The sequence below is a fragment of the Mytilus galloprovincialis genome, chromosome 13, assembly GCF_965363235.1.
Source record: "Mytilus galloprovincialis chromosome 13, xbMytGall1.hap1.1, whole genome shotgun sequence".
Lineage (NCBI taxonomy): Eukaryota > Metazoa > Mollusca > Bivalvia > Mytilida > Mytilidae > Mytilus > Mytilus galloprovincialis.
In genome coordinates this window covers 73,282,405-73,294,534 of record NC_134850.1, presented here as the reverse complement: position 1 = coordinate 73,294,534, position 12,130 = coordinate 73,282,405, and the positions used below count along the sequence as shown (strand labels likewise).

The 12,130-nt window shown below is 31.7% G+C and overlaps 1 protein-coding gene across 2 annotated transcripts in view; it reads left to right on the top strand.

Moving 5' to 3' along the window:
* The first annotated feature begins 4,380 nt into the window (after positions 1–4,380).
* LOC143055906 (E3 ubiquitin-protein ligase MIB2-like) overlaps positions 4,381–12,130 on the top strand; it is a 66,612-nt gene continuing 58,862 nt past the window's right edge. Inside the window, exons 1-3 of one of the 2 annotated variants that reach the window (XM_076228958.1) lie at positions 4,381–4,431; positions 10,347–10,560; positions 11,456–11,627. In XM_076228958.1, coding sequence (XP_076085073.1) covers positions 4,423–4,431; positions 10,347–10,560; positions 11,456–11,627 — 395 coding nt within the window. In that variant the 5' untranslated portion in view covers positions 4,381–4,422. Of the gene's footprint in view, positions 4,432–4,523; positions 4,682–10,346; positions 10,561–11,455; positions 11,628–12,130 lie in introns of those variants that run through there. The other variant, XM_076228957.1, reaches the window with a different exon arrangement.

Here is a 12,130-nt window from a genome sequence, read left to right as displayed (position 1 = left end):
AAATATACCCATATCAATGATAATTCATGTCAGCACAAAAAGTGCTGACTACTGGGCTTGTGATACCCTCAGGGAAATAAATCTTCACCAGCAGTGGACAACACCAATAATAAAAAAGGAAAATATATGTTATTGTCTATAAATATTTCGGATAACAGATATCCTTTATCAATTTTAATGATTTCAAATTAACTATATCAATCTATTCTGATTTAACTATTACAATCTTGAAATTTATACAATTAGGACCAAACACAAAAACTCTTGTAAAATGTCAAAAAAATGACTTAGGTTATATAGATATTTACAACATCAGAGACTGCATTATATATGCTTCAAATTAAAATAGTAATGTGCGATATGAACTGGTTCAATTCTAAAATTTCAGAAGTGACGACAGATAAGATGTTACAATAACGACTGTGTGGATATACATTCCCAATAAACAATACTAACCGATCTTATCTAGTAATATATTTTAAATTTGAGAACGGTAATGTAATTACAACTGAGTTAGCATATTTAAGCATCCAAATAAATAGCAGTTAAATAATGATAAAATAAAAATTAACAAACTTTGGAGCCTGTAATTCAGTAGCTGTCGTTTGTTTATGTGTTACATATTTGTTTTTCGTTCATTTTTGTACATAAATAAGGCCGTTCGTCTTCCTGTTTGAATTATTTTACATTGTCATTTCGGGGCCTTTTATAGCTGACTATGCAGTATAGGCTTTGCACATTATTAAAGGCCGGCGTACTGTAATTTTTGTGTCATTTTGGTTTCTTGTTCAAAGTTGTCTCCTTGGTAATCATACCACATCTTCCCTTTTTTTTAATAAACATGTATTTGACTAAGGTTATAAGTAATTAAACATGGCTGCGTACTTCAAAAATGAATAGAACTCTGCGATTTTAAACTGGTATAATTCAAGAATTTTAGAGTTGATAAGGATAAAGAAATAGCAACAGAGACTGTGTAGTAATACGTAATATATCCCAAATAAAAAGCGTTGCTTGAATTAGAACTCATCTTTTCATTTATCCTATTTGGTGCCAAAGTTTTTAATTTGCTTATCCAACATCTTTCCCGAGTGAGTCTATCCTCAATCAAGTAGTGGGCTCTTGCAAGGGATACAGAAACAAACGATGTTTGACTGGTGCACACAATGAAATAAATGAAAAGATATAGTTATAATTCGCACAATGCTTTACATTTGGGTTATATAAATATTACTACACAGTCTCGTTGCTATATTTTTACCTTTGTTTACTCTAAAAAAAAATAACTGTATTAGTTAAAATTGCAGGATTCTATTCATTTTTAATGGAACAAGTTCGCAGTCACGTTCAATTACTCAGCCATTGTCAAAATTTATTATTTTTGAATCAGTTCATCATTATCAAACTTTAATTTATTTGGATTTAAATACGCAGCCTCTGTTGTAATAACTTTAGAGTTGTCAAGTTTGAAATAATATATCAGCTTAGATCAGTCAGTGCCGTTATTTTGGAATGTATTCCCACGTAGTCTTTGTTGTTAAGTCTTCACTGCCATCACCTTTATTAAAATTTAAGAAATGTACCAGTTTATATCGCACATTGCTATATACTCATCATAGATGCCAGGATTAAACTTTGTATTTACGCCAGACGCGCGTTTCGTCAACAAAAGACTCATCAGTGACGCTCGAATTCTTAAAAGTTAAAGAGGCCAAATAAAGCACGAAGTTGAAGAGCATTGAGTACAAACATTCCTAAATGTTCTGCCAACTATACAGCTAAGGTAACCATTCCTGAGGTAGAAAGCCTTAGTATTTCAAACATTCAAAAGTTTTGTAAAAAGTTAATTTATAAATATGACCATATCAATGATAATTCATGTCAGCACAGAAGCTTTATTAGAAGCATATATATGCATTCCCTGTTGTAAATACCTACGTCATTTTTGAAGTTTTAGATTTATGTGTAAGAGTTTTTGTCTTTGTGTTTTTAATTGTAAAAAGTTCAAGATAGTGTACTTAAAAATCAGAATAGATTGATATAATTCATTTTAAATCATAAAACGCTGATGAAGGATATCCATTGTACGAAATAGTGTTATCATAGTTTCTGTTATTATTGTTGTTGAAAAATAAAGTTCAATGGTTTGATGTTAAGAAAATATTTTCACCTAAAGATGTTGAAAGTTTCTATAACTTCAAAAATGGATATTTGAGAGCGGAATTGTAAAGTCTTCACATTGCTGTATCACTCGTTTGTGATGGTTTCACTAAAAATGCGTCGGACTGAAGAAATATATTGTATGCATAATTGTAAAATTCTAATAAAAGTTTTCAAGTTTAATTTTGATACATATTACGATTCCCATAATACATTAGAGTGCTTTAATGTGACAATAACACAAGGTAATCATAGACACAGCTATTATTGTTGAGTTCGTAACTAATCTTATATTGGCTTAGCTGGTACCTTTGATAACTGTTTACCCAACCCTGTATTCCAGCCAAATAGTCTCCAATGTAACATTGATTAATTTATGATTTTTGGTTGCTAAACGTCCAGTGGCAAATATTTCATGCACGTTCAGGACGAGAACAAACTAACAATAAATACAATAGATAGGTCTTGTAATAGAGGTCATCCGAGCTGATGGTTGGGGAAATTTGGACCTCCTCTGGAAAATGAGGGTATATTGGATAGGCCAGCAATTTTGCCTTGCAACAGGCCACCTATGGACCCCTCTTGAAAAGGGTTGTTGCAAAGGTTCTTAACCGGCAAATGCGAAACAATAACGCTTTTATTATTGTTACATTATATTGTAACCGTACCCAGTGCCTAAATTTAATGTTTCCCTTTTAGCTCACCTGGCCCAAAAGGTTCAAGTGACCTTTCTCATCACTTGGCGTCCATCGTCCGTCGTCCTTTAACTTTACAAAAATCTTCTCCTCTGAATCTACTTTGCTAAATTGAACCAAACTTTGCCTTAATCATCCTTTGGGTATATTTGGTTTTAAAAATGTGTCTGATGACCTCAACCAAGATGGCCTAACAAAAGGGAAAAATGCAGTTTTTGGCTTATATCTCTGCAAGTAAAGCATTTAGAATAAATCTAACATGGATGAAATGTTCATCAGATCAAGATCGATCTGCCCTGATATTTCCAGAAGCATGAGACAACCAGTTGATGGGTTGCTGACCCTGGATTGGTAATTTGAGGAGATTTTGCAGTTTTTGGTTATTATCTTAAATATTATATTAAATAGAGATAAATTGAAACAGTAAAATTGTTCAGCAAAGTAAGATCTACAACTAAGTTAGCATGGCCAAAATGGTCAATTGATCCCTGTAGGAGTTATTGTCCTTCATATTGAATTGATTACAAGTTTTTTAAGATTTTAAATTTTTACAAAAGACTTCTCCGCTGGAACAACTGAGACAAATTTAACCAAACTTTGCAACAATCATCATTTTGATATCTTGTTAAAAATGTGTCAGATGACTTGGCCTACCAACCAACATGGTTGACATGGCTAAAAATAGTAAATTTATAGGGATACAATGCAAGTTTTATCTATTATTTTTTTTAGCCGTTATGAATAGATGCAAATATGTTCAGAATAATGAATAATTAGAGATATTGAATATATCCTTATAGAAGACACATTTTACGCGCGTCTGTCGTATATGCTTCGTACTCTATTTGGCCTTTTTAACTTTTTTGGATTCGAGCGTCACTGATGAGTCTTTTGTAGACGAAACGAGCGTCTGGCGTATATACTAAATTTAGTCCTGGTATCTATGATGATTTTATTTACAACCACTGGGTCGATGCCACTGCTGGTGAAGATTTAATTCCCCGAGGGTATCACAAGCCAAGCAGTCAGCACTTTTTGTGCTGACATGAATTGTCATTGGTATGGTTATATTTATAAATTTACTGTTTACAAATTTTTGTATTTTTTGAAATACTAATGCTGATCAATGCTTTTCTACCTCAGGCATAGATTACCTTAGCTGTATTTGGCAAATCGTTTAGGAATTTTGGTCCTCAATGTTCTTCAACTTCATACTTTATTTGGCCTTTTAAACTTTTTTGGATTCGAGCGTCACTGATGAGTCTTTTGTAGACGAAACGCGCGTCTGGCGTATATACTAAATTTAGTCCTGGTATCATGATGATGAGTTTATTTACCATTTATTTTCATTTTTGCCTATTATCGTCAAAACTATGATATTTAAAGAGAAACATTTGTTTACGTTATACTTTATACAATATAATTATAATTGATAGATTAACAATTTATATCATAAACATGATCAGAAATTTGTTATCATATTTGTGTAATTTGTATTTACCGCCAAAAAAACTCCTTGTTAATGCGAAATCCTCGGGTTTTATCTTTCGAATGGAATGAGGAAGAAATGAGTGAGGTTTGTTCTGATTGTTGCTAATATAATATCTATAAGTATTTTGTTCCCCATGGTTCACTCAATTTTTGTTTAAACTTCCTGGAATCCAATTATTGATTTTACGAAGAACTGATATAAAAATGACAGTTAACAAACATACGAAATAACCTTAACTAAATTTGACAAACAAATCAGTCATGTTCTAAAATTATTAGAAAATTAAAACATTTCTATAATAATGAGCTCTGAGAATGAGGAAAAGAATTTTAAAGTGAGTATTAGTGTATGTCTAAGTCTGCTTTTGTCTATAACAATTCCTTTTGGGCAGGTCTGATTCAATAGAGAGTTATTTCTCCGACTAATGCAAACCCAATGGAAAGTGAAAGTAGAAATTTTTGTTCTTATAACTAAAACTTAAATAGGATAATCCCTATTAACCATATCTTTTCTGTGTATTCTTTTATACGACCGCAAAAAATAAAAATTGAAATGGCAGTTGGCAGGTATGAAGGTTGGGATTGATTTTGGTGGTTATGGTCCCAAAGGTTCAGGAATTAGGGGCCCAAAGGGGCCCAAAACAAGCATTTATCTAGTTTCAGGACAATAAGTTGTGTATTAGTATTTCAATTGCTCTGAAATTGTGCCACAATGTTTAATGCCATAAGTAGAAGGTTTAGATTTATTTTAAGGGTTATAGGGCAAACAGCCTAGGAATTAAGGGGGTTATGGTCCAAAAGGTGTAGGAATTAGGGGCCAAAAATGGGACCAAATAAGCATTTTTGTAGTTTTCAGTCAATTTTTCTCATTTCAGATTTCAAAAAAAAAAAAAAAAATCTGCAAATATATTTTTGAGGGGATTAATATTCAAAAGGCATAGTGTATTGCTCAAGAGCAACAAAAAAAAAATAAGTTCATTGGACTACACTTTTCATTCTGTGTCAGAAACATATGCTGTGTCAACTATTTAATTACAATCCAAATTCAGAGCTGTATATTATCAAGCTTGAATGTTTGCATTGCAAAAAAATCTTTTAATGAATATCATGAATATCCTTTTTAAATTAGATACAAATTTTATTAAGTCTGATAAAGTTTTTTCATAAGATGTTTCAACTGAGGCACTACACAGGTGTCAAAAGGCGTCATCATGGAGTAAAGGGGGTGGCGTCAAAAGGCGTCATTATGGAGGAAAGGATTAATTTAGCAAAGGCTGGGATACCATTTATCTTAAACTGATCTTGATATGTTGTGGTTACATTTTTAATGGAAATTATTATATAATTCTTATATGATTTGCATATCTATAAATACTTTAAAAGGGTAGGTCCGTTAGAATTATTTCCCTTGGTTAATTATACTTGGATAAACCAAACTTGCGAAACTACTTTTGGTACCTTCACTGTGATCTATTCATGCACAATATACACGCTGGCAGTGATCTCATGATTTTTAGCAAATTGAGATTTTTAAACAATTGTTTCTATTCTAATGCATATAACAAATAGAAATAATACAGTAAATTAAAGCTTTTAAAATTTATGGAATTAAAATTAAACAAAATTTTGAAACTACATGAAATTTCATGAGAGATCTTAGCGAACTAATGTCATGGCAAAACAAAGTTGAAGTCGTATGAAAGAAAAGTTTCAAGCGAAAGATATTCCGTCACGTGTACGCTTCAAGCTTCAAATTTCCAATAAGATCTGAATAAAATAAAGTTTTTGCTATTTCATTTTAAAATAAAGTTTTTAAAGTAGGTGCTATTTCTCCTAAATTCTGTTTTTTATTTATTAAACATTTATGGATTTAAGAAAGTTATTATAGCGGTAACTTTTAGTTTGACAAATCAAATCATTTTATTGGTGTTAAAACCAAACATGACATGTCAATTGCGTATTTGATGGTTAATGAAAGCCATTTAACAAAAATGAAAACATTAATTAAATTTGTTAAATAACAGTACTGTGGTCATTTACTGCCATGTCTAATGTATTCAAGAGGTGTTTTACTGAACAACTTTCTATTTTGTTTACACTTTCCATTGTACAGAGAACACGCTATTCCACTGACTTAGATTGTACTGTTCCATATAAAAAGAGAAAAGTTACCACAGAAATTTGGTTGAAAGTTTCTCAGGTAAACTGTCACCAAACATGCCATACATGGGCAGGCGGGCGGGCTGTAGAGTAAGGGAAACACCAAACATTGCCTAGCACACACATGACACAAGCTTAAGGGAAGTTTTATGGAAGTTTCCCAGGTAAACTGACACCAAACATTGTCAAACATGCAGGTTTAATGTAAAGATCGGGAAACACCAAACATTGCCTAAACTCACCGGTTTACAGGTAGTTTGAACTCAATTTAGAGCCAATAACCCCAATAATTGGCCTTATAAAGGTGTATTTCTAAAATGTCAGTCATTGTTTTGTTAGTACATGTAAATATCATGAGTATGATTCAAATTGAACTTTTGAAGGAATCATTCCCCTGAACATGCTGAATGGACACCTGTTATATTAATTGTGAAATCTAGATGTGTAGGTTTGGTATCTTCTTTTTTAAATTTTTTTTTTATTGATCATACTACATTTCTATATATATACTATACAATCGTTATACATATCATATTTTCAATATTATGAAGATAGTCCATACAACACTACATACATGCATACTCTCACACATTACATCATTATCATTAAGATTTTTTTTTTCTTTTTTTCTTCTAATCTTTAAATTTAAAAGAAATTTAATGAAACTATCTAAAAAACAACAACAGTCAATCATATTAATATTTCACAACATTGCTCTCAGTCACAATGGTTATTATATTGTTTGGTATCTTTAGCCTCTCTTTTGCAAATGGTTTTTGTCTTTCTTTTTATACGACCGCAAATTTTGAAAAAATTTTCGTCGTATATTGCTATCACGTTGGCGTCGGCGTCGTCGTCGTCGTCGTCGTCGTCGTCGTCGTCGTCCGGCGTCCGAATACTTTTAGTTTTCGCACTCTAACTTTAGTAAAAGTGAATGGAAATCTATGAAATTTTAACACAAGGTTTATGACCACAAAAGGAAGGTTGGTATTGATTTTGGGAGTTTTGGTCCCAACATTTTAGGAATTAGGGGCCAAAAAGGGCCCAAATAAGCATTTTCTTGGTTTTCGCACTATAACTTTAGTTTAAGTTAATAGAAATCTATGAAATTTTGACACAAGGTTTATGACCACAAAAGAACGGTTGGGATTGATTTTGGAAGTTTTGGTCTCAACAGTTTAGGAATTAGGGGCCAAAAAAGGGCCCAAATAAGCATTATTCTTGGTTTTCGCACAATAACATTAGTTTAAGTAAATAGAAATCAATGAAATTTAAACACAATGTTAATGACTACAAAAGGAAGGTTGGTATTGATTTTGAGAGTTTAGGTCCCAACAGTTTAGGAATTAGGGGCCAAAAAGGGACCCAAATAAGCATTTTTCTTGGTTTTCGCACCATAACGTTAGTATAAGTAAATAGAAATCTATGAAATTTAAACACAAGGTTTATGACCATAAAAGAAAGGTTGGGTTTGATTTTGGGAGTTTTGGTCCCAACATAATAAGGGGCCCAAAGGGTCCAAAATTAAACTGTTTGATTTCATCAAAATTGAATAATTGGGGTTCTTTGATATGCTGAATCTAACTGTCAATATATATGACTGTGTATGTAGATTCTTAACTTTTGGTCCCGTTTTCAAATTGGTCTACATAAAGGTCCAAAGGGTCCAAAATTAAACTTAGTTTGATTTTGACAAAAAATGAATCAGTTAGGTTCTTTGATATGCTGAATCTAAAAATGTACTTAGATTCTTGATTATTGGCCCAGTTTTCAAGTTGGTCCAAATCGGGGTCCAAAATTAAACTTTGTTTGATTTCATCAAAAATTGAATAAATGGGGTTCTTTGATATACCAAATCTAACTGTGTATGTAGATTCTTCATTTTTGGTCCTGTTTTCAAATTGGTCTACACTAAAGTCCAAAGGGTCCAAAATTAAACTTAGTCTGATTTTAACAAAAATTGAAATCTTGAAGTTCTTTGATATGCTGAATCCAAAAATGTACTTAGATTTTTTATTATGGGCCCAGTTTTCAAGTTGGTCCAAATCAGGATCTAAAATTATTATATTAAGTATTGTGCAATAGCAAGTCTTTTCAATTGCACAGTATTGCGCAATGGCAAGAAATATCTAATTGCACAATATTGTGAAATATCAATTTTTTTTTAATTAGAGTTATCTTTCTTTGTCCAGAATAGTAAGCAAGAAATATCTAATTGCAAAATATTGTGCAATAGCAAGATTTTTTTTTAATTGGAGTTATCTTTCTTTGTCCAGAATCAACTTAAATCTTTGTTATATACAATATACAATGTATATTCACTTTTTACTACCAACTGATAAATTAAAATAATCTTTACCATTCAGTGATAACAAGCAGTTTTTTTACATCTTAATATTTTATGATGTATTTAAATGAGTAGTTATTGTTGCAAACTCCATTAGAAATTTTAATTGAGATTAGTTTTGGAATAAGGGAAAGGGGGATGTGATTAAAAAAATTGGGTTCAATTTTTCTCATTTGAAATTTCATAAATAAAAAAGAAAATTTCTTCAAACATTTTTTTGAGAGAATTAATATTCAACAGCATAGTGAATTGCTCTAAGAGAAACAAAAATTTTAAGTTCATTAGAACACATTTATTCTGTGTCAGAAACCTATGCTGTGTCAACTATTTAATCACAATCCAAATTTAGAGCTGAATCCAGCTTGAATGTTGTGTCCATACTTGCCCTAACCGTTCAGGGTTCAACCTCTGCGGTCGTATAAAGCTACGCCCTGCGGAGCATCTGGTTTTCAAATAAATGAAAGTATGTTCCCTTCATTTCAAATAGCCTGCTCTTGTTGTGTAATGTAACCTTCTGTGTATTTATAACTTATTGATGACTTTAATGCAGACCATGTGAGGTAAAACGTTTATTTATATAATCTTAAAATAAGACTTTTATGGCATTTATGGTTTGAGTCCAAATCAGATGTTTGATAATTGCTAGTAATTATGTACAGAAAACATAGACTGAAATGGTTTGAGGTCCTAAACATGTTTAAATTATGATACCGTAACCTGGTACACTATTCTTTTATTAACATTCTTATATCATAAAATTGAGAATGGATGTATATAGACAATAGACAATAGACAATATTTTATTCGCACAAACACATTTACATTAAATGGTTATGGCATACAAAATTCAGACAATAAACTTACAATAGTTAAATTGATTACAATTATATTAGAGTGACAGTGGTATTCACAGCAAAGAAGAAAAAAGGCTATAAATTTCAACAGTTAACACATTATTAATGTTCATGAACAATTGAAAAAAGAACACAAACAAAAATTAGGTTGGCAATGCATATTAAAAGAAATACAAGTTATACAGATGTTCTTAATAAAAGACAATCATTAATATACTTTATGGTGATTTTTATAATGACTGGTAAACTGCTATTTAAAAGTACAGTCAAATGCTTAAGTGTTATAGTGGACTGCAATTTAATAAAATTGAAATTAAGATACAAGTAATTAATGTTGTGTTGAAGATCAATTTGTGGGCTTTGGCTGTTTTCCGTTCTTTAGTCGGGTTGTTGTCTCTTTGACACAGTCCCTGTTCTATTCTTAATTTTACTTCTTAAGATGTCTTATCATTGCTTATGCATATGTGTGATTTACATTTTTTGATAAAACTTGAGTAGAATATGTGATTGTAGGTTCTATATGCAAGTGTCAATTATAGTTTCAGGTGGAACTTTAGTTTTATTTGTGATATTAGATTTTATACATTCTTGCATGTAGGATTTTTGTTACATCACAGTAAAGTGTGATATGTTTTTCAGATAAAACCTGGTACTCGTGTAGTACGAGGTCCTGATTGGATCTCAAAGAAACAAGATAATGGCGAAGGCTTCCTTGGAACTGTGATATTTGTACCTAAACCTGGTTCAGATGACAAAAAGGTTACCGTCATATGGGACTCTGGTCGTGAGCTGAGATATAGGGCTGGGGAAAATGGAAAATATGACCTTAGAGTGTTTGACACTGCACCTTCAGGTAATATAGATAGATATCCAGGGCTAGAGAGAATTGAAAATATTACCTGAAATGTGTGGCTGTTTAGAAAAAAAGTCTGGTCAATGAAAGATTGCATAAACTTCAATTTTTTTTTCTGAATTATGTTTAGACTGGCAAACCCATGTTAAATGTCTGTTTCAGGCTCAGCATTACAAGTCAAATTAAGGAATAACAGTACTGTAGTTGAAGAGTTGCCACCGTCAATTGTAGATTTGACGGTCGCAAATGCAGTTTTACTGGCAACAGGTAGTGGAGACAGTAAAACAGAGATTTGCGACCTTCAAATCAAAATTGACGGTGGTAACTCTTCAACTACAGTACTGTTATTCCGATTCTAATGCATTACAAAAAGAAAAAATACGATAAAACTTGAAAAAATGTCTAAATTTGTCAAATAAAAAAAAATCCGGGAAACTTTATGAATGATTTTGGCACAAAGACGTCATGGCTAAACGTGACGTCATACAAATGAAAACTTACAAGCTGGTGGTTATAACGTTACTTGTTCGCTTCAAATTCGGATAAAATTATATTAAAATGGCAAATTCGAGGTAGGTGTTGTTTTATTTTTGATTATATAGTAGTAATCGAACATTTGTTGATTCATCAATTGAAAATGGCAGGTCCCTCCTTAGTTACGCCTGGTCAACTGTTGAGAAGGCAACTTTTAGCCAATGAAAACAATTGTTACATCCAAATTGCATTAGAATATATATAATTTATTGGTCAATTCTGGACTAACAACCCTTTATGACATTTCAACTTGTATAAAATAAATGATGGTTTTTACATTAATATTTATTTGCAGTCTTAATATAACTTGTATTATGATAACACTGAGGAAGGAATTATTATTAATTGAATTTGTTTTTAGGAGTTTGTCATCCTAACATAACTTGTGATATTTGTGGGGAGAAAGGAATCCATGGATTACGATGGAAGTGTTGTGATTGCCATGACTTTGATATGTGTAGTCCATGTTATATGGCCGATAAGCATGACCTGAAGCATGCATTTGTACGAGTGGACACCCCTAACTCTACAGCGTAAGTACTATTGTTTTACTTAGTGAGTTATTCAAGTCCCTGGAGCATCTAGTTTATCCCCTTGTATCTTGGAAATGGAGTGTTTACATAAAAATAAATGAAAACAATAATTTTTTTTTTTTTATGAAATTAATTTGGCCACAATCCTCATATAATTTGATAAAAACCATTAAAAGCAAGGAAGATATTTGTGTAAAATTAAGGAAGATATCCCCTTGTGACAAGAATACTGTGTGTCTATTTTTAAAATATATACAATTCTAATATGACGTGCTTCTTTCGCTTTGTAAACAACACCGTGATAAAATTCTCGATATATCTATACTTAGCGCAGACTCCAAGATGTACACAAATGGCTGTTTAAATATGCCTCCCACGTAAATCCACATGTATCGTAACCTATGTGTAAGTGGTTGTGGATTTCGCTGTGTTAACAATTACAATTGAATAAAACCCTACAGAACATTTATTCTGATTCTGATGCATAACAAAAAGAATTTACA